Consider the following 20,079-nt stretch of genomic DNA (forward strand, 5'->3'; position numbering starts at 1 on the left):
TCCAATGGTAATAATCTATGGAGTTTTTCATAGAAAAAAAAATTAAAATAAAAATCAAACAGGTCAAAGATTGAGAGAAGGTGAGGGAGATACAGTTGAATAATGGCTCAGCTCTTGAAAGTAGCCGCTATCCCTTTCCCTCTAAGTCTAAGACGCAACGGCTGCAGGACAAGCTCACCTCGATTTCACAGAGCTACAACACTGGCTCTTACAACCCATGACGCCCACAACACCACCAAGCGCTCCTCCTTTCATAGTACCAATACTCGAAGGCTTCCTATAATCCTCTTCGACATCATGGACACAGTTGTTCGTGACCCCTTTTACCACGATGTCCCTGCCTTCTTCAGGTACCCCAAATTCTCCTTCTTTTTCTGTTTTCCTCAATTGGTTGTGTTTTCTTGCTGTTGATTCAATTGGGTTGTATTATAATCGAGGAAAGATGAGAAATTTATCAGCTTTTACTGGTTTTATAGGATGTTGAAAAATTGGATATCTTGGAATGTTTGACTTGTTTTAATTTTCCGGAATTTCTGTCCTGTTTTTGTTTGAAGTCCCACTGTCCCCAGCTAATGAAATTGAGATTTTATGTGCAGAATGTCTTTCGAAGAATTGATCGAAAGCAAGCACCCGACTGCATGGATTGAGTTCGAAAAGGGTATAACTGATGAGGTACACTTGGAATTGGTGTAGCAAAATTATGTTTACTAGGACGTTAAGCGATAACCAATATATGATATCAGTTCAGTTATGAACTTTGAACAGGAAATTTGAGTGCTTTCGAGAAGCTTTCGTGAAAATAAATGTTTGAACTCAAGTTATAGTGTTTTGTTGAATTTGAACGGAACCAACCGAAGATTATACATTCAGAGTCTGTATCTTTTGTCCTTGCTATAGCTTCTGCATCACAAAATTATTTTCACCCCAGATGGAGCTAGCAAGAACATTCTTTAAGGATGGAAGGCCTATAGATTTGGAAGGTTAGTTGGAGTTTCTTACTATTTTCCAGCCATGTCTGTGGTCTTTTACGTATTTCAAATACTGAACCATTCATTTTCATTAGTTTTAACTTGATTGTTGGCTATTAGAACTAGTAAGAATGTACTTCATCTGACTTGAAAACTACTTTTCATGTTGCTGTGTTTTTCTGCTGATAATCTTGTGTAAACAGTCCCTTTTCTGCTTTATGAAGTTTGGCACTGATAGCGAAAAGAACAATGATTTATGTACTGTGGGATTCGCTAGTCGGTGAAAGTTTTATGCAGCTGAAATTGTTTGTCATCAAAATCTCAATATTTCAGTATTTTTCGTGACTCTTAGATATGTGGTGAATGTGAAACGGCATCCTATTTTAAACCCTCATTTTTGGGCCCTCTTAGCTGTGTTGCAACTTGCAACCACAGTATACCTCCTGTTAGAATTAATCATTTTGTTTCGAATTCAAAAAGGACTGGGAAAATGATACTATCGTAAAACACCGGTGGTGAGAGTAGAACACTATATTAAGCATCTGCTGCAACAGGCCAAGACTGCAATTTTTTCTTTCCTTTTGGTTGATTGATCACAACTGCTTTGGACTCGATGTGGTACATTGTCTTGTTCGTATGTCAGAGTCTTTTCCAATATACATCCTGAATTACATTTAATATTTTATTATGTCCTTTGTTATATTTGAAAGCTTCATCACAAATTGCTTCTGAACGACTTTCACAATATTGTCAATTTTATTGATTGGGGGGATTGAAGAACTGAAGTCTGTACATTGACATGAATGGATTCTCATATAATTTGCTTTTATCTATGCGCTTTTCCTTCTGAATCTTACGGGAAAGTGTGTAATTTCTCTTTGCAGGCCTGAAAAATTGCATGAAGAAAGGATACTCCTATGTTGAAGGTGTTGAAGAATTGCTTGATGTGTTAAAACATAACAACTACGAGATGCATGCTTTCACAAACTATCCGATCTGGTTAGATGAAATTTCTATAGTTTTGTTTTCTTATCAAGCAAAGCACTTCATCATTTTACTCAGGATGAATTCCTTTTTCTTTTTTGGGTAGGTATGAGATGATTGAGGACAAATTAAACATATCAAAATATTTATCTTGGACGTTTTGTTCATGTATAACTGGTATGTTTAGCAGCTTGACATTTTATTTGTGAAATTCTCTTCCATCTGCTTGCTGCACAAGAATGTCTACATGAATGTCTCAACTCTTCCTATTCACTTTTGCATCTCAGGGAAGAGGAAGCCCGATCCTGAATTCTATTTGGAGGTTGTGAGACATCTGGAAGTTGATCCGGGAAGCTGTATCTTCGTTGATGACAGGTTTGTTACGACACATTTTTCAACACGTTGGTCTATGCAAGCTTTGAAGGTCGTAACTTGGAGACGTTGAGGTAATTAACTTCACATCATAATTAACGTGTCGGTTCATGGTTTCATCACAGGATGAGAAATGTAGAGGCCGCGAAGGAAGTAGGCATCGTCGGTCTACATTTCAAAAATGCAGATTCGCTTCGTCAAGATCTTTTATCGATGGGGATTGACATTTCAACGAAACAAACCAATCTTCAACAAGAATAGTTGTCTTTCTTGTCATTCATTTATCATTTATATCAATTGTTTTTTCCAGTTGCTTTCTTCCTGGGAGTGAAGATTTTCTCAGAACGAAAGCTGGATTAACTTTCTGATCAACTTCCAGAAAGAAAATGGCCTTCACACGTCCGCGCTGTATGTATACTTTGTTCACAAAGTTCTTAATAACATTTTCTTTTTCTCGAACTTTGTAACAATTGTTAAGATAACAAGGCCTTCCTTTACTATTTCTTGGTGGAAACTCATTCGCGTGTGGGACTAATGTAAGAGATGTAAGAGAAATTATTAAGACTAGACGATCGGCGGCGTGGCCCTTACCCAACTTTCGAGTGGTCCGGCGGTCCGTACCGAAAAGTTTCTCCGCATTTCAGCATGGGTTGGAGAGGGCTTTTGTAATCTGAATGTTATGTAAGGAAAAATATTTTACCAACCCAAAAAAAAAACTTGATTTCTGTTGAATTTTTACAATAATCTACACCAACTTGGATAACGGTTTAGCAATATATATTTTTTCTTGTAAATATGAGGTATCAGGTAGCAATAACATATAATAAGAGTATTGAACTTGACATCTAATTTTAACTAAACTTGTGTTGCTTAGTCAAATATTTTTCCCCTATACAGATCAATAGTATTTTTCGACAAGTCTCATGTTACTAACAATATTCTCTTCAAAAAAATAAAAAGGTTACTAACAATATTATTTTATAAATTACAACTTCCTTTTAACCACCATGGATGGTTCAATGGTTAAGAAAGAATTTCAAGTCTATATTCCACGCGTCACATTCTGATTTTTTGTCGAAGCCACCAGCTGTTGCCATTAAAAATAATAATAATAATTATTATTATAACGTCTTTTCTATATAAACGTGTATTTCTCTTTTTTTTTTTTTTTTTTTTTTCAGGTGAATATTTTCTTATCCTAAAAAATAAATAATTAAATTCCGCAACCATAAAATAGAACTCTTCAGAGTGCCGGACTGTCTATACGTCTTTGAGGGATTTTCCAGTGTGCCGGAAGAGAGAGAGCAAAGTCCTCCAAAGATGTGGTGTGTTGGGGCCTTGGGCTCAAAAACTATGACACCATCTGCCCCTTTCCCTCTCGCTGGAGCTGCGAGCAGAGCCCCCACCAATTCCCTCGCTTCATTCCACCTCCACCGTGCCTCTCGGCGTCCCCGCCCTCCTTCCGCCGTCTCTCTTTCAAATCACTCGTCCTTCGGACCCAAGCTATCTTCGAAGAAGATCCTCACTATCCGATGCTCCGCCGGTACATCACTCACCCTTCTCTCACTACTATTCTGCTTTTTATTGCTCTAATTTTGCACTTTGATGTCTGCTTGTTGGTTGTTTATGTTGGGGAAATCTAGGCAGATTTTATTGTGATTTTTCAGGTTTTAGGATTTAGGTTGTGTTGAATTTGATGTCATGGAATCGGTATATCGAAAATTAGGATGCTTCTTGCTTGTCGATGATCACAAGAATCCATTTTTTGGTTAAAGTCAACATATGTAGTAGTAATATTGTTGCGTTGTTCTAGTAAAATAATTGATTGGCAGTAGGATTTTATGCTAAATTTATCAACTTGGAGTCCTTCGAAAAAAAAGGAGACGTTGTTTGCGAATTGTTCACAATTATCATAAGGATCTTGGTTGGTGTCATGCTCGGATAAATGTAAACATTAGATTGTCGAACATTTGATTGTTAACTATTGTCCAAAGTGGAGTACGTGATTGTTATGTTCGCTTTTTGCTCGATTCACTTTTGTTTAGATTGTTTATCGAATGAGACCTTCCTTAGCAACTGGTCGAGGAAGGCAGATTTATCGCTTATGCACCTGTTATTTTAAAGTTTCGGGATTGAATTATAGTGTCAGGAGTTCTTGTAAGGTGTCCACGTTCTTGAAGTTTCACAAGGTACCAACTCTCTCATCCCCCATCCCTCCCTCCCTGTGTGTGCAGCATTAACTCCGGAGCTGAAGAATACGTTGGACAAAGTTGTTACTTCACACAAAGTTGTTCTGTTTATGAAGGGAACAAAGGATTTTCCACAATGTGGTTTTTCTAACACTTGCGTACAGATATTGAGGTCTTTGAATGTACCCTTCGAAACAATAAACATACTAGAAAATGAACTTTTGCGCCAGGGATTAAAGGAGTATTCGAGTTGGCCAACATTTCCTCAACTCTACATTGAAGGAGAGTTTTTCGGAGGCTGTGACATCACTGTTGGTAAGTTAATCGAAGTTATTGTAGTGTTTACATTTCTCCAAATTTAGCAGCTAACAGAGTGATAAAGTTATTATGTATGCGAGCGTCTTAACTGCAAACTTGCGGTTCATCTCTACTCTGAAATTAAGTACAATGAACAGAACTGAGAGTTAAATGACGAAATTAGGTTTAGATGTATTTTTCATTGATGGATTATTTATGCCGAGTACAGATGTGTATGATGGTTTAGAGTTTGTAATACGAAATCTTGACGAAACAATGTTGTTTGCAGATGCATATAAAAGCGGGGAGTTGCAGGAACTATTGGAGAAGGCAATGTGCTCGTAAACAGTTTGTATGTAGATATGCAAAAGGTCTCTCTTGTTCTTATGGTGAATGGAGATTTATGGACGTTGTGGAAGGAGAAACCAAACGCGACTTCGGGTGCTAGAAAAATGCTTATAAGTTATAACCATTTGAACTACAACTTCATATGTAGAAGTTATAACCATTCCTTGTGTTCGGACTTTGAATCCAACAAACCATGGATGATATCAATCTTCGTAAACGTGACTGTTGTTAACATTGCAATTAACGTATAAACATAGCCATGTTAGCTAAAGCTAAACCGGATGTTCTTTCCCTATGCATCCGAGTTCAAATTTCGCCCCTACAAGCGGCGTGTGAAGAACGTATGCTTTTTTAGCTGCCTGTGTTCAACATTTTTTCTTCGGGGTGTATTCAATTGAGAATTTGAGAGACTTTAATGGATTTATAAATCCATGAATTTTTATGGAGTTTGATTGATTTGTAGTGATTCCAAATAAAATTTTGATTCAATCCCCTTGAAATCTTATGAGGAGAGCTGAGATTTGTGGATGCTTAAAGTACACTATGAAATCTCTCCAATTCCCTCTAATTTCTCAATTTTCCCAAATTCTTTAAAATCAATTTCTAATTAAATACATCTCAAATATTATAAACTTCTTTAAAATCCTAATTAAATACACTCGGATTTCTAAGAATTTAAATAAACTATCTTAAAATTTTAATTAAAAACAGTTTGAATTTCAAAGAATCATTTAAAATTATGATTGAATATCTCTAAATTCATTAAAAGAATTAAAATCTTTTAAAATTCTAATTAAATGAAAAAAGAAAAGAAAAGAATTTTGGAGCGGCGCAATTGAAGCAGCTGTAATTACAAAAAAGGACAAGAGGTAGGTGGTGGGTTATCATTGATTGGTCACGTTGGCCGACCCTGAGATGGGTAGGACTATTGCTTAATGTTCTGCCCCCCTCCGACAAACATAAGTACGACGACAGATTGACAAGGGTGGAACGAACCCACGACCCAACACACAGCACCGCTGAAGCAAAATCTCAACGAGGAGAGAGTTTCCGTCTCCCTCTCTCTCTCTCTCTCTCTCTCTCTCTCTCTAGAGAGACTGAGAAATTCCTGGAATTTGATTCAATTTTTCGACAACATGAGTTTGACCCAGTTCGCCATGGTATGTGTTTCGTTAGCTTTAATGTTGTTTGTTGTTTGTTCTTTTCGATTTTACTATGAGTTTAGAAAGAAGCTGTATAATTTTTAATGATGCTCCAATTATGTGTTCTGGGAAGTGCTGATTTTCCGAAAATTTGTGTTTAATTTCTTGGTTTATGAACTAAAAATTAGAAATTTTGAGAGTTGAGTGCTTCAAAGTTAAATTTATCTATCGGTTTATTTAAAATTTATTTACTTTAAGCTTTTAAACTTAGGCAAAACCGAGCGCACTGGCTTTCTAGGATTGAAATAGCCACATATTAGTTTATATAATTTTGAGAGAGCTGTTACATAAATAATTTGTATACCTATGATTTGCTTCGAGTGCCAGAGTTTGTGTTTGAATCTTGATATTTCATACTACAATGTTACCGAAATGCAGGTTGAGGAATTGGCTTCTCTTGTCAAAGACAATCTTACTTGCAAGCATCTTATTCTCTCAGTGGAAGAGGCCTTGGTGGACTTCCTTCAGAGTGATACCAGGCATGTAAGACAAACCGCCAAATGTTATTAGCATTGCCTGTTCTTATGAGATTAGTTTTACAGTAAAATCTTAAGATTATATCGAGCAGGAGTGATGCAATTCTTTGTGGTATGTCTAGGGTAAAACTGGAGAAATCATTAGTTTCAATTGGTATTCCGTAGCATCTGCTTGCGGGTGTTACTGATGTTTTCGTCTTTTATCTTATTCTACAGCTCGGAGTAGATTCTTGTTATTTTGATGTAGAGCTTAAGATTTGTGTGAAACTAAATCTTATTAAGGTCTTTTGTAATCATTGTTTGTGCTTCGAATACTAATATAAACAATAAAAAAAATTTGGGTTGCAGTTCCAGTGGGGTCTTGGAGTTGGAACCAATGAGCTCGTACAACCGTCTTCTCTTGCATCGTCTTGCAGATATATTTGGGTATTCTCCTTTTCTCGATCCTATGTTTTGTGTCATATCTTTTCCCCTCATTGTTGGGAAAATATGTTTTTGTTGAAGAATGTTTTAAGTCATATGTACTTGACTTCTGTTGGTAGTAATCATATATTGCTTTTTGATAGGTTTTCCCATGAATCTGTTGGTGAAGGAGATGACCGCCACTTAATTTTGGAGCGATGCCCAGAGACTTCAATGTATGTGAAGATTCTAACAAACATAACAGAAATATCTTGACATCAAAGTTTTCCGTCACTTGCTGCTCCAGTTTTCGATTATAATATCGAGGCGTTGGAAATGTTGCATTTTGGGACGAAAATACATTAGTTAAAATAAGACTGGTATCTTGTCTGACAATCTGTACTTACCAGACTCCTAAATGTTTTCATGAACAGTAGAATGTGGACAGTGTCTAGTTGATGAAGGGTATGGCAGGAAAGGTAGAGAATGAATTGTAGATGGTAGATTGGCATGAGTGGGGACAGTTGAAAGTAATTTTGAAAACTGTAGCATTAAAACTACTACTGGACCAGTTAAAAGGGTTAGGGTACAAGATCTGGACTTTCGATGTAATGTCGCTTTTTGATATATACCATTAGAGAAACTCGTCTGACTAGAATACAACGCATGTAGAATAGGTATCAGATTTATTCAGACTGAGCTAAGCTACAAAAATCTTGTTTTTCCTTCGGAATTTGAAGTCAGCAAACTAAGGGTGATTTGGGCAACATTAGCGGTTTAAGATTAATGGAATTAATTCTTAGTCGAGCGTCCCTATTTGTGTTCTGTTAATCAGTGCGTTTGGGTTGCAGACCTTCAATCCTTGTTGGTGATATTTTGTGGCAGTATGATAAGCCTGATTCTCCAACGACTTCGCACCTATTATTAAAGAGGACAGAAAGCCGCCCAGGTACTGAATTTCCCTTATTTTCCATCCTTGCTGTATCTTGTGTAATATAAACTGCAATTAAAATGTTTCATCTGCAACGAGCACTTGTATCTACTGCTAGTTTTTGTGTTTTGTATTAATTTTAAAGTCCAATTCATAATTGTGCAGTCTCATGATATGCTACCCGTGGTTAGATATCTAGTTTCGTAATAGATTAGGTCAGTCAGTCCTATGTGCTTTGATGTAGGCTATAGAAGTCTTCATCTTAGCTCCCTACCGTCCTTCTATCCATGCTAAATGAAACCTTTTTGTTGTTTCTAGCGTTGAGGAAAAAACCACCTTTGCTTCACCATTCACTTGAGGAGAGAGAAGCAGCTTATTTGGCTGCTCGCGAGCGAATATTTTCAAGCGACTTGGGCGAGGTGAAAGAATCTGTCAGGCAGAAGCCACGTAGTGACCCTGTTGTTGCCCGACGGATGATAGCACATGCCCTAGGCCAGAGAATCAATCCATCCAGTCAGGGTTCCCCTCATGAGGGTTGCAAAGCTTCTGGAGGGCAGACTGATGAATTAAATGTTCAAGGCAAGGTTGCTGATGAGGCTAATTTGACTGCAGAATCTTTTCAGCATACCATCTCCCTTTTGAACGGAGATATGAACTCGCGTGGTGAAGTGAAAAACAACCACCGTAGTAATAGTGGCTCACCTCTCACCGGAAGTGAAAAGAAGACATCCCAGAAACAAGGTGACAATAATGGAAGAAACGGACATGGTGTAGATGAGGAATACATCAAAAGGGAGCAGGTGGGAGCAGCAAAGAGGATGTTTGCTAATGCCTTGGGAGTGCGTTCAGGGAAGAATGGTTCTCTTTCGAAATGCAGCGAGGTAAAGCATGATAGCACGGAGTAACGGTAGAAGTGTTTAGAAAAGTATACAGGTTTGCTGTTTCATTTATCTTGTACCCAGTACAACTAAGCTCCGGAGCATCTTGGGTCTTCAGTCAAGTGAATGGTTAATGGGCATGTATTGAGAGTTCTGATGGCATGTGAGGAGATGCATGCAAAAGGAGGGAAACCTTTTTGGGGTAGAACGCTGGCGGCTGCTCAGTTCTATGGATGGACAACGATTTTCTGCGCAGCCAGCCTATACAAGGAGCAGATTCTTAAGCATCTGCCAATGTCGAAGATGGGTTGTGTTAATTACGGGAGGCATCTGTATGGTATGGGTGGTGCAAGAAAGAATAAATCGCCACTCAAAGATTTTGCTTTCCACCTTGATTCTATTTCGTGTCCTTTTGTATTTGTCGGCATGACATTTCCCACAGCCACAGGTTCATCCGAAAACTCAAAATTTGTGTGTTTCAATAAAACTGTAAGCTAACTCGCAATTTATAACCAGTTTTGCGAAGATTTACAAAACCTATTCCGTAACTTATTTTCGTGTCATTTAGCCGCACCATAAGCTTACCGAACATGATCATGGACATTCAAGGGGCATTTTGGCCCGCCGGAATTCTGTTCTAGGCTCGATTGTGTGAGCTATAAGCCTATGACGAACGTATCTGCGAATTTCTTTTGAAGGCAGTTTATGAGATCATCTCCAACCTTTGGGCTAAAATATAAAATTTTTAGCTCAGAAAATTTAGGTTTTAGCCTAAAAACAGCTTTTCTGCTCCAACTCTTCTGGTCTAAATTTTTTTAATATTATTAAAGAATAAATTTAGGCTAATTTTTTCTTTTAAAATAATTTAAAATATATATATATATATATGTACACTATCATAATTTAATTTTAAGAACATTTTAACCTTAAAATATTTAAATTCCTATAAATATTGAAAAATCACCAAATTTGGGTGAATTTTAAGTTAAATAATTTTTTAAATAATTTTAGCCGTTGAATTTAAATTTGGGCCATTAGATCTTGTTTTTATCATTAGATTTGATTATATTCGATCTCAGCCGTTGGATTCAATAAATCCTGGGAGACATGCCCATATGGGTGAGGTCCCGTTAGTGGTGCCCATACCATTTTCTAGGCTAAGTCCTGAGAGGAATTTGACTTTTATTTGACTTTTAGCTTTAGACCACACATTTAGCATAGATTGAGTTGGGTTTGGAGGGGAGAGAATAAACCTTAAAAATAACATTCAACTCAGAGTTGAGTTTAGTCCGAAGGCACTTCAGAAGGCATTTTGGTCATTAAATATCGTTGTATCGAAAAAAAAAAAAGAGTTTTTAAATGTACATGCCCTTTTTTTCGTTGGCCCAACAAATTAACCAGAGTTTACCTTTAACTCAACTCTGGTTACAACTTACCATTTTCTGCATGATCGCGCTTTTGCAGTCGATCTGTACTTGCATGGGCATGCCAAATATATATACGTGCATAACAATCGGAGAGTACAATTTACAGTCAAAAGCGAAGCTAGTAAGGGAGACGATTCGATGGCGTTGGCGCACCACCTCCTCCGTCGCTCTCGGGCCTCCGCCGTCTTTAACTTCCAGCTGATGATCCCCACTCTCTCTGCGGCTCAGCCTCACGCGCGTCAGTCCCACCTCCCTCTCCCTCTCATTCTCCCGTTTGCCCCAACTCGCACTTTCTCCTCTCACACTCCCTGTCTCGATCGACTCGGTCTCGGCGTCGTCCCAGCTGAATCGGCGGCAACTCAGTCGACAGGGGTTTTGAATTCTGGTGCCGAAAAGTCGCTACTTCCAATTGACGAGCTGATTTCGGTGCTCGACTGGTTCCATCAGCTCACTGGCTTACCATGGTGAATATTCGTTTCACTTCCAATTTTTGCTATTTGTTTGGTTATACATCTTACGTGCGGTATAAATGCTCTTAATTACTCGAGCTACAAGCCCGAATTTGTGAAGTTGGAATTCCAATGACCATGGTGAATCTTCATTTCACTTAAACGTTATGCTACATGCGGTATAAATGTTCTTAATCACTTGAGCTACAAGTCTGTAATTTGTAGTGTTGGAACCCCGAGGAGAAAATAAATTAATTTTCAGTAATGTAACTTAGGACGATATATAGGATATTTGTTAATGACTGTAATTTATGTTTGTAAATTTTGATTATTTTGAATTATGTATATATATAGGTGGGTAGTAATTGCTTCTTCAACTTTGGCTATGAAAATTACTGTGCTCCCCATTCGTATGCTGCAAATTAACAAGTTGACAAGGATTGCACGGTTACTTCCCAAATGTAAGTTCTGACCTTTGCCTTGATCAATTCATTCGTTTGTTTTGCAGCTCTACTCTTGCAGTTATCTTTTGCAGATCGAATGCTGAAGTTGGGTTTTACCCGAAACAATATCTGTCTCGTGTGTGTTTTTTGTTGCAGTGCCTCCTCCCCTGCCACCACCCTTCTCAGGAAAGAGTTATATGGGTCAAATGTCTCGATTTTACAAGAAAAGCAAGGCAGTAGGATGTCCCTCATTTCTATGGATCCTTGCATACCCCATAGTCTATGTAACCTTCTTTTATCCCATACTTTTAGAAAGCACGCCGCGTAGCACTATTTTCCTCTTTGCACTTAATATTGGAGGAGAAATGATCATACATTACCATGTGATCCCTTGAAAGCACGCCGCGTAGTACTATTTTCTTTTTCTTAGAATATGAGATTGGCAGTTGAAAACCAAGTGATAAGAAAGGAAGGATAACGCTAGAAGTAGATCAATTTCAAGTTTCCAAAGAGTTAGAAACCTTGACTGTGAATGTAGGAATTTGAAGTTTTCTGTGTGGTTAAGACAAAGCTGTGTTGGTCTTTCCAAGACAAAGTATTTTGTGACTAATGAAGTTTCCCTCTCTTCCACTGATCTGCAGGCGCCCTGCTTTATCCTGTGGCTCAATACTACTAGGAACATGTCACTTGATAATCATCCCGGGTTTGATAGCGTAAGGCACCGACATATCTAAATCATCGATTTTATGATGCAATTTTTCTTTAACGTTGAAAGCAGATGAATGTGTGATTGCGTGGATTCATTTCAGGGAGGCACTTTATGGTTCCAAAACTTGACAGAAACTCCCCATAGTGTTTTAGGCCTCGTCCTTCCTTTCATGATTGCTGGTTTGCACTTTGCTTCCGTTCAGGTACTTTTACCGATTCTTATCAAACGAAAGACGCTTGTGGCTAATTATTCTTACGAGTTATACGTAGCTCTCAATCTTAAGAGTGAAGCTGACATTGATCTCATGACTTGTTAGATTTCTTTCCCGACGGTTGGAGAAAGGACGGACATGCATGGTTTAATGGGAAAAGTGAGTAGACATAACAGCAAAAAAAAAAGTTACATCTTGGTGGTTTATATCTTACTGCAGTTCAGCGGTTGAAAACATCGATTTTCTAATGAACTGCAACTGATTGGAGCTCTCTCTATCTTACTGCAGTACTACAAAGATTACTTGGTTTTCTTGACCGTGCCTATATTATGTGTTAGCTGCACTATGCCTCAGGTGATTCAATTGAACCATATGTGAAATTAGGCTTCATAATATTGAACCCTATGTGAAATTTCAACCACACACTTTGTTTTGCAGGGAAGCCTCGTCTTTTGGGGTACGAGTAGCTTACTAAACATCATCCAGGTGAGAGTCACTGTGTGTGTGCGTGTGTTTTTTTTTTATTTTTTTTTATGTTTTCTAATATGGGGACATTTGATAACTAGTTCGTTTACATTTTCAGAAATTAACTCTCGATAATCCTGCTGTGCGGGCAAAGTTGCGGTTTCCAGGCATAGATGCTCCTACAGGCGCTGCAAACTCTAAGGATTTGAGTACTCGCGAAATATCGCCCTTGGCTTCTCCTACAAGAATGAAGACAATAAATTTACACAACCTGTCCCCTATTGAGCTTCTTAATGTGAGTGTGTTAACAGTGTTATCAACTGCAAACTTCGTATCAGTTTTCGTTCTCGGTTTTCATACATTTCGAAGATTTTCTAACCGACGGAACTCCGTTCTGGCCACAACAACGTGCTCGGGATTCATCGACACAGCTTTCAGTCCTAGTCTTATCACGGGGAGATACAGATAGAGCACTTCATATGAAAAAGTAAGTTGTTCTGTTCAAATTAATCACAAAATTTGCGTACTTGATCATTAAATTAATTGTCTGTTAATTTTCTTGAAAACACAGACTTGCGCTTGAGAAGGATCCTGAAAATGTAAAAGCATTGATTACAACGGGTCAGACCTTGTTGAAGAAAACTTTGAATGCAGAGGCTACCGAATACTTCGAGCGTGCCCTCACCAAGGTCGGGAACATATGCGATTGATATATCGTCGATATTTGATTGACATGCTATAGGGTTTATTCATTCCTAATCACTCTCTTAACTTCTCATCAGCTCTTCAGTGCTGGCCGGCCGACGGGAGCGGAGGACGTTGATCTTCTAATTATTGCATCTCAGTGGACTGGAGTAGCCTACATACGGCAGGTGAGGTCTCGAGATCGATTTCCCCTCCCTCAATACCTTTGTATAAAAAAAACAAAGAAAAAAATCATTTTGTGAAAAAAAAAACCATTTTGCGACAAGTAAATTGTAGCAATGGTCCTTCAATTTTAACTTAATTGGAGCAATGATCACTCAACTAAAAATCCATTATCATTGGTCATTCAACTCATCAAAAAGTACGGCTATATTTCCTCAACTAAAAATCCATTGCCAATAGTCCCTCAACTTTATTTCAACTAGAGAAATAGTCCCTCAACTTTAACCTAATTGGAGAAATGGTCTGTTAACTTTAACCTAATTGTAGCAATGGTCATTCCAACATAACTTATTTTGACAAAATTCTAACGAAGTTGACGACAATGACCATAACTACACGTTTTGATAAGTTGAGGAACCAATGGTAATAGATTTTTAGTCAAGGGACCATTGCTCTAATTTTTTTTTTAAATTAGGGAACTATTGCTACAATTTACACGATCGACAAGTTCGATTTTTATAACTGGGCAGGGAAAAGCTGCGGAAGGGATGGTACACCTTGAAAGAGTTGCAAAAATGGAAGTGCCAGATGAACCAAGAGGCAAAGCTCATTACTATGACGCTCTACTATTGCTTTCAAGGTATTTATCAGATCAGTAAAATTGCGCTTTCACGTTATGGAAAATGATTTTGCACCGCCTTCCCTTTTTTTAGCCTTTGAAGAAAACGGGGGTGCGAAAATTACTACTCTTGCACGTTATTAATGAATGACTTGGCTTCTCCTTTTCAGCTTTTTGGCCAAAGTGGATCGCAAGGCTGAAGCTTTGAAGTATCTGCGGATGGCTGCTGCTTACAATCCTGATTACAATGAATACATAGAGCAATACGAAAAGGAAGACGAAGACAACAGTCCCGTGAGCAACACAGCGAAAATCCAGCAAGACGAGACAAGGTTGGGCAGTCAGAAGAGAGGATCAAGAAAAAGAAGAAATAAGTAGCTAGCACAGTAACTGGTCACCAAGTTCATCTTACTTAAGCAGCTTCCGGCTTAAAGTTTGTAATAAGCTAATCACTTTGCATTAACATGCTGTAACTGTTAAGACTCCACAAGCAACTATTTCAAACGAGTAACTAATAAATCAATTAAATTATATCCACGGATATTGCCCTAATGAAACATCGTACCGAAAAAATGTAGTAGTAGGGAGATGTGTAGTTGAGATGCTGCGCAATGCTACGTTTGGCTTTCTGTTACGAAGGTGAGGATTTTGAAGCTAAAGAATGGAACAAAGACTGCGTAGCTACTAACTTTTCCCTCAACAAAACGTTGTACTGGTGCAAACTTCTAAGATTCTTTTGAACATCAGACATATCCATTTCAGAAGCATCCTTCAATTCTGCAGTGAAATAACAATTTAAGGTAAGCACGAAATCAGCAAAGTCTAGTTCAAATCTGTTTCTATTCGATATAGTTTCATTCAAGTCGCCAGCAATCCTGGTTTGAAATCGAAACTCAACAACTGCTTGTATCTTAATTTTACACTTCATCTTAATATACACCATGGGAACCACCAAAGTTTGTCCTTCATCCAATCATTTCACCAGAGATACAAACTTAAAATGCAAAAACTCCGACCTTGAACGGAACAAAACAAGATGGTGGCCTATACAGCTATACTTCATGAGTTTAGTTCTTACCTAGTGAAGGAGGTGGAGGAATGATATCATCAATTGTCGGAGTTAAGGCTTTAGGTGGAGAGGAATCTTCTTTAGACGCATGAACAAACTGCTGTTTTCCATCCTTTGTAGAGCCAAGCGATTCCATTTGCAGAGCCTGGAAGACAAAAGGTTCAAAGAGATGCACAAATTTAAAATGTCGTTCACTGACAGTGACCTAATTGTAAGAAATACAATATTTCAAAAAACTGTATAAATGAGTCGGAATTCTCAAAAAGTGATTTGAATTCCAAAAATTCAGGTTTAAGCGTTTAGTGAAAGCGATAACAGGGTGGACAGATTCACATTAAAGAGAAACTAGACCAGTTATATCCATGCTTTCTGACAAAGAAACAAGAAGAGTGACTCACAGGTCTGACTGCTGAATGCGATGAACTTTCTTCCAGGTTCGGTGTAGTTCCCGGTGTAAATGACTTTACACTCCCAACAGTGTCAGAGCACTCTTGAACCAGAGTCTGTGAGATCAATGAAAAGTTAAAAATAAAAAAGTAACTTTCTTGGAGAAGAAAGTACTAAAACATTATGAATCAGAACCTAGAAACCAGGTTCCCATGGATCTAAACAAAGACAGAAACGTAAAACATTACCTTCTTAGGCAAGCTGAGCTTCCTGTTAAAACTAATCACCGTTTCTTGTTGCCTTCGCTTATGTGATGATCCATTTCGATGAACTGATTGTGTACCACAATTCACACAACCTGATTCCTCGTTTATGCTCTCATAATAATCCTCCAATGCCTTGCAGCCCCATGTATACATCACATATTTCCTTAACTAGTTCAAAGCATATGTATCAATGAGTATTATTATATGAAGTCAGATCAATATGAAGTTAAATAAAATGGAAAAATATGAAAGAAATTACTTTATCCCAGCGGTCTTGGGCTTTTCGCCGATTTCTGATCCTCCGCAACACGATATCTTCATTCCGGAGTTTTTTTATCCTGAACTCAAACTGCAAAAGTAAACAACAAAACTATGAAAACGTGAACATAGTTTTTTCAGCCTGATTTTTGTATTAGGCTTTCCTTCTTCACAAACTTTATAATCGAACATACACACGGTAAGATCAAGTAACGTACTTGCAACAAAAGGTAGAAAAAAATGCCAATACAGATGCAATACAGGCCACCAAGATCCGCAAGGAAGCTCACTACGCGTCAAGGTAGACAAAAATATTAGATCATCAAAACTTAAACCAAGATGTCGTAAAGAGAAAATCATTCATCTTTGATGTCGTTTTAATTGGTGTAGAATACTCACCAGGACCCAAAACGTTTTGGTTATCTATCTCCACAATATAGGCAGAGAGAAAGTTGATATATAATGTAGTGTTGAGCATTCCATCCTTAGAATTTTCAAGGGACGCTCGGAGCTGACCTTCATCACTGAAAAATGAACCCGGAACAAACTCATGAAACAGAGGTTGGACAAGCCTTAGATCATGATGATTATGGTATATCCGGGGAAACAAACTAAATTTTAATATATTTGTAGTATTTCCTCTGAATGTAACTGGTGTATCATCAAAACTGCTTCCATTCTTTAGGGTTCCGCTAACAAAACTGACATGTTTTTTACTAGCATGACTCCTTGTACTGAGATTGAACTGAAATCCAACAGCAGCAGCAGGATTATTAGGAAGATCGATGAACTGCCATGAAATGTACAAATTGTCTTCAAGTGGTTGACAATTCCTGCACCTAAGAATTATAATTGGTCCTATACTCGTATTCCGACACGAGTAGTTCCCGAATTTTGATAGAGGAGCCACTCTGTAGTCAATGAAGCCAGGATTTCCAGTAACTAAAGTACCAAGATCACGTAAGTTTGAACAGCTCATACTAGAAACCACGGTTATGTTAAATTCCATGTCATTCTTGAAGGCAGCCAAGTCAGGTGCATTTGTTGCTCTGACATTATGCACCTCGATACTTCTATTTGATATGGTTTGGTAGAGCAACCTGTGAAGAAACTGAAAATCCAAGTAAATATAAGCTAATATATAGAAACCAGAAAAACCTGCACAGCTAATAAAAACAGCATGAAAGACGTGCCAGTTCGAAAGAATTATATCAAAATACTCACGCAGCAAACAAGCCAACGAAGAGAATCCAACTTGCCATTGAGAACATTCCACCAAGTTCCGTTTTTCGTTTCTTAACTACCTTTTGATCATCCTGTGCCACAAATGAAGTTAGTTAACATCCATTTGCATAACTCGCCATCGGGATGGAAAACAAATCTACTTATAAAGCTGTCATAATCTAATAAAATTGAATGCTGAAAGTGCCTTCAACAAGTAGCCACATAAACAATCCACAACAGATCAGCTCTCTAACTAACAAATGTGTATGATGCCTTAATCTCGTTTCTTCGCCTAGAAATGTTTTTAATAGATTCAAAGAAACCAAGGACAAAGAAGATAAAAGAAGTTCAGATTCATAAACAATACAGCCTTTTATGTTCCAAGCAGCAGCAGAACTTTGAGCAAATATCAACCGGCAATTGAATTTATCACAATTTTCCTTATAAATAGATTCCACACAATTAAGGGTTGCATCTTTTTCTATTTGACAGGGTGATATTCGAAAGGGAAATGATAATCACGCCCCTTTTTTCTCCCCCACACACCCATGTTTAATTCTGTTCGATGTTTTCGTTTGATTTATTTAATCCAATGGCCAAAAACAAAGAGGGTATGTGGGAGGAGAAATATGTGTGTAACTATCATTTCCTATTCGAAACTACTCTACGGGAGGAGGGAATTCGAACTTAGTGATGCAAAAGGGCAGACACACCGCCCTGATCAACTAGCCTAGCACACATCCGCCTTAATGGCTGCATATTTTGCATCAAAGATTCAATAACAATAATAAATAAAAGATGATTAAGCTAATAAAAGATGTTTAACTAAAGAAAAAGAACACTAATTACCAGCCAATGCCTAGTGGCAAAGCAAACATCCAATCGGCTAATCCACCATCGGAGCCGGAACCAAATGCTCCGGCCGTCGTTGCCGAGCTTCATAAACCTGAGGAAGAGGCAAAAGCAAAGCCAAGAAAGCAGCAACACAAGCGTGCCCTCCAAGAAGACGGCTTGGGATTGCGTGAACTTTTTTATGGAGTCAAAGGAGAAGATGGTCTCCGGGAATTTTATGGCGTAGCTGTTGATGCCGCCGTCGGTGGAGATGGTGGAATTGGCGGCAAACAGGACGCAGCTGGCGGCGGTTTGGTTTAGAATGTACCCAACTGCGCAGGCACACTGGCTGCCATTGTAGGTGATGCTGTTTGATGGACATGGCATGTTCTTCTTTCAGCTTGTTCTTGATTTTTACAGAGAGAAAGACTAGATATTTAGAGAGAGAAAGTTTGTATGTTTTCTTGGAGGAATTAAGAGAAAATAAATGGTGGGTTTTGATGGGGAGGAACAAGAAAAGTAGGGTTACAATAAAAATTTTCTCCTTATTTATGGAGGGTTGGGAGGGTTGGTGAACGATTTTGGACCGTTGCGATGTTTTTATGTGGGAATTTTTGGTGGAAACTTGTGATGTGAAAATTGAGGATTTTGTCCTTACGACGCAGAGTTTGAAGTTTGAAACTTATGCCTTCTGAGTGAGTCGAGAATTCAAAGATACAGATTGTGACTTAGGTCCTGGTTAGAAAATTATATTTATGTTGTCTTGAGTTTTTCTTATACAAGTGATAATCAAACTCAAAACTTCAAACTTAAAAACAAATGTTTCTAATCAACTAAGTTACAAGGTCGTTGGATAAAATAGAGTTATAGAGAAATAATTAGGGGTTGGAGGAAGGAGGGTTGGATTGGATCTCCTGCTAGAAGTTGTGAGTTCTACAGAGAGAGAGAGAGGAGAGAGAGTCAGAGAGACAATGGGTTTTCGTTGGGCTGTGGTGAGATGTTTGATTGATTGATGCATTACTTGTGTGTAGATTCCGTGAGTTTTGCTTGTGTTCCTGCCCGATCCAGTTTGTTCTACCCTTGGAAGGAAATGTGGGCAAAGAAAGGAATGTTTTAGAACTCACATGAAAGTGTTCCCGGATAATCTTTAGCTTTTTATTTAAGAGGAAAATTAATGGAAAAAATGTGAACATTCTGAATTTTAACGATAAAGATAAAATAAAAAGTAAAGTGAATAATATCATGATTGATTTTTTTAGTGTAAAAATATGATTTTTAGTTAAAGTAAACAGTATCCGAAGCCTTTATTTAAAATTACAAAAAGATCAAACGATTAAAACACCTACCCGAAATCAACAGAGAACAGATTTTAGAGAGAGATCCTAGCCGGATCTCACCCCACTAAATCTTAAGGATCTGGAGATCCAGACCGTTGAAATTTAATCCAACGATTACAAATAGGAAAGTCCTTCTAAATTTAAAATAATAATAATTGTAACTATTAGATGAAATTTTGAAAACTCCAAATCTTCGAATCCTAAGACTTGGTCTGAGATATCCGGCTGTGATCTCTGTCCAGATTTTAGAGTCTCCTCTGTTTGTTGAGTGTGGTGTGGGTCACATCAGCTTGTTCGGAAACGGTACAACTCCGCCCAATGTGACATGTTGCAGACACTTTTGGACTTACGCGTTAATTACGCTGTCCACGCGCCAACTACACGGTTCCACATATAAAGCAAATTATTAAACCCATATTAATATACTCGGTTTTAACCAAAAATAAAAAATTTACTCGGGTATGAACTCA

The 20,079-nt window shown here is 38.0% G+C and overlaps 5 protein-coding genes across 8 annotated transcripts; 4 read left to right on the plus strand and 1 right to left on the minus strand.

Annotated features, from left to right (window-relative positions):
- On the plus strand, positions 1–2,783 carry LOC137745974 (flavin mononucleotide hydrolase 1, chloroplatic-like). The gene is made up of 7 exons (XM_068486010.1): positions 1–350; positions 597–672; positions 929–980; positions 1,853–1,967; positions 2,059–2,129; positions 2,240–2,327; positions 2,450–2,783. Exons 1-7 carry the CDS (start codon positions 103–105, stop codon positions 2,583–2,585), a joined length of 786 nt encoding a protein of 261 aa, XP_068342111.1. The 5' UTR covers positions 1–102; the 3' UTR covers positions 2,586–2,783.
- A 754-nt stretch (positions 2,784–3,537) lies between these two features.
- On the plus strand, positions 3,538–5,395 carry LOC137745634 (uncharacterized). The gene is made up of 3 exons (XM_068485620.1): positions 3,538–3,867; positions 4,559–4,828; positions 5,100–5,395. Exons 1-3 carry the CDS (start codon positions 3,645–3,647, stop codon positions 5,153–5,155), a joined length of 549 nt encoding a protein of 182 aa, XP_068341721.1. The 5' UTR covers positions 3,538–3,644; the 3' UTR covers positions 5,156–5,395.
- A 679-nt stretch (positions 5,396–6,074) lies between these two features.
- LOC137745981 (uncharacterized) lies at positions 6,075–9,713 on the plus strand. Of its 2 annotated transcripts, none has more exons than XM_068486018.1 (6): positions 6,075–6,318; positions 6,739–6,839; positions 7,185–7,262; positions 7,403–7,474; positions 8,090–8,187; positions 8,488–9,713. In XM_068486018.1, the coding sequence occupies exons 1-6, from the start codon at positions 6,295–6,297 to the stop codon at positions 9,072–9,074; spliced, it is 960 nt and encodes a 319-aa protein (XP_068342119.1). In that variant the 5' UTR covers positions 6,075–6,294; the 3' UTR covers positions 9,075–9,713. The 2 variants fall into 2 exon arrangements, with proteins under 2 accessions (XP_068342119.1, XP_068342120.1); XM_068486019.1 differs by having other exon boundaries at positions 6,297–6,318; positions 6,739–6,843; positions 8,488–9,712.
- Positions 9,714–10,539: 826 nt separating this feature from the next.
- LOC137745152 (ALBINO3-like protein 2, chloroplastic) lies at positions 10,540–14,774 on the plus strand. Of its 2 annotated transcripts, none has more exons than XM_068485053.1 (14): positions 10,540–10,938; positions 11,278–11,384; positions 11,523–11,650; positions 12,008–12,079; positions 12,176–12,277; positions 12,392–12,445; positions 12,575–12,640; positions 12,725–12,772; positions 12,870–13,046; positions 13,183–13,238; positions 13,323–13,440; positions 13,534–13,628; positions 14,149–14,258; positions 14,408–14,774. In XM_068485053.1, the coding sequence occupies exons 1-14, from the start codon at positions 10,613–10,615 to the stop codon at positions 14,443–14,445; spliced, it is 1,497 nt and encodes a 498-aa protein (XP_068341154.1). In that variant the 5' UTR covers positions 10,540–10,612; the 3' UTR covers positions 14,446–14,774. The 2 variants fall into 2 exon arrangements, with proteins under 2 accessions (XP_068341154.1, XP_068341153.1); XM_068485052.1 differs by having other exon boundaries at positions 13,534–13,623.
- On the minus strand, positions 14,640–19,126 carry LOC137745151 (uncharacterized). Of its 2 annotated transcripts, XM_068485050.1 has the most exons (9): positions 18,291–19,103; positions 17,442–17,533; positions 16,617–17,317; positions 16,436–16,506; positions 16,219–16,308; positions 15,942–16,127; positions 15,705–15,809; positions 15,316–15,451; positions 14,640–15,014 (listed from the first exon to the last, which is right to left on the minus strand). In XM_068485050.1, the coding sequence occupies exons 1-9, from the start codon at positions 18,657–18,659 to the stop codon at positions 14,869–14,871; spliced, it is 1,896 nt and encodes a 631-aa protein (XP_068341151.1). In that variant the 5' UTR covers positions 18,660–19,103; the 3' UTR covers positions 14,640–14,868. The 2 variants fall into 2 exon arrangements, 1 of the variants encoding a protein (XP_068341151.1); XR_011069664.1 differs by lacking the exons at positions 14,640–15,014; positions 15,316–15,451 and having other exon boundaries at positions 15,942–16,122; positions 18,291–19,126.
- Between the last annotated feature and the right edge of the window lie 953 nt (positions 19,127–20,079).

The sequence above is a fragment of the Pyrus communis genome, chromosome 9 (assembly GCF_963583255.1).
Source record: "Pyrus communis chromosome 9, drPyrComm1.1, whole genome shotgun sequence".
Taxonomy (NCBI): domain Eukaryota; kingdom Viridiplantae; phylum Streptophyta; class Magnoliopsida; order Rosales; family Rosaceae; genus Pyrus; species Pyrus communis.

Coding starts and splice junctions, on each gene's coding strand:
- LOC137745152 (XM_068485052.1), top strand. CDS start 10,613: ATGGCGTTGGCGCACCACCTCCTCCGTCGCTCTCGGGCCTCCGCCGTC. Junction 11,385..11,522: donor TGCACGGTTACTTCCCAAAT/GTAAGTTCTGAC, acceptor TTTTTGTTGCAG/TGCCTCCTCCCCTGCCACCA. Junction 13,624..14,148: donor GAGTAGCCTACATACGGCAG/GTGAGGTCTCGA, acceptor ATAACTGGGCAG/GGAAAAGCTGCGGAAGGGAT.
- LOC137745634 (XM_068485620.1), top strand. CDS start 3,645: ATGTGGTGTGTTGGGGCCTTGGGCTCAAAAACTATGACACCATCTGCC. Junction 3,868..4,558: donor CACTATCCGATGCTCCGCCG/GTACATCACTCA, acceptor CTGTGTGTGCAG/CATTAACTCCGGAGCTGAAG. Junction 4,829..5,099: donor AGGCTGTGACATCACTGTTG/GTAAGTTAATCG, acceptor TGTTGTTTGCAG/ATGCATATAAAAGCGGGGAG.
- LOC137745151 (XM_068485050.1), bottom strand. CDS start 18,659: ATGCCATGTCCATCAAACAGCATCACCTACAATGGCAGCCAGTGTGCC. Junction 17,534..18,290: donor TTGCCACTAGGCATTGGCTG/GTAATTAGTGTT, acceptor TTTGTGGCACAG/GATGATCAAAAGGTAGTTAA. Junction 15,015..15,315: donor TCCTCCACCTCCTTCACTAG/GTAAGAACTAAA, acceptor ATTTCACTGCAG/AATTGAAGGATGCTTCTGAA.
- LOC137745981 (XM_068486018.1), top strand. CDS start 6,295: ATGAGTTTGACCCAGTTCGCCATG. Junction 6,840..7,184: donor TTCCTTCAGAGTGATACCAG/GCATGTAAGACA, acceptor TTTGGGTTGCAG/TTCCAGTGGGGTCTTGGAGT. Junction 7,475..8,089: donor CGATGCCCAGAGACTTCAAT/GTATGTGAAGAT, acceptor TTTGGGTTGCAG/ACCTTCAATCCTTGTTGGTG.
- LOC137745974 (XM_068486010.1), top strand. CDS start 103: ATGGCTCAGCTCTTGAAAGTAGCCGCTATCCCTTTCCCTCTAAGTCTA. Junction 981..1,852: donor AAGGCCTATAGATTTGGAAG/GTTAGTTGGAGT, acceptor TTCTCTTTGCAG/GCCTGAAAAATTGCATGAAG. Junction 1,968..2,058: donor TTCACAAACTATCCGATCTG/GTTAGATGAAAT, acceptor TTTTTTGGGTAG/GTATGAGATGATTGAGGACA.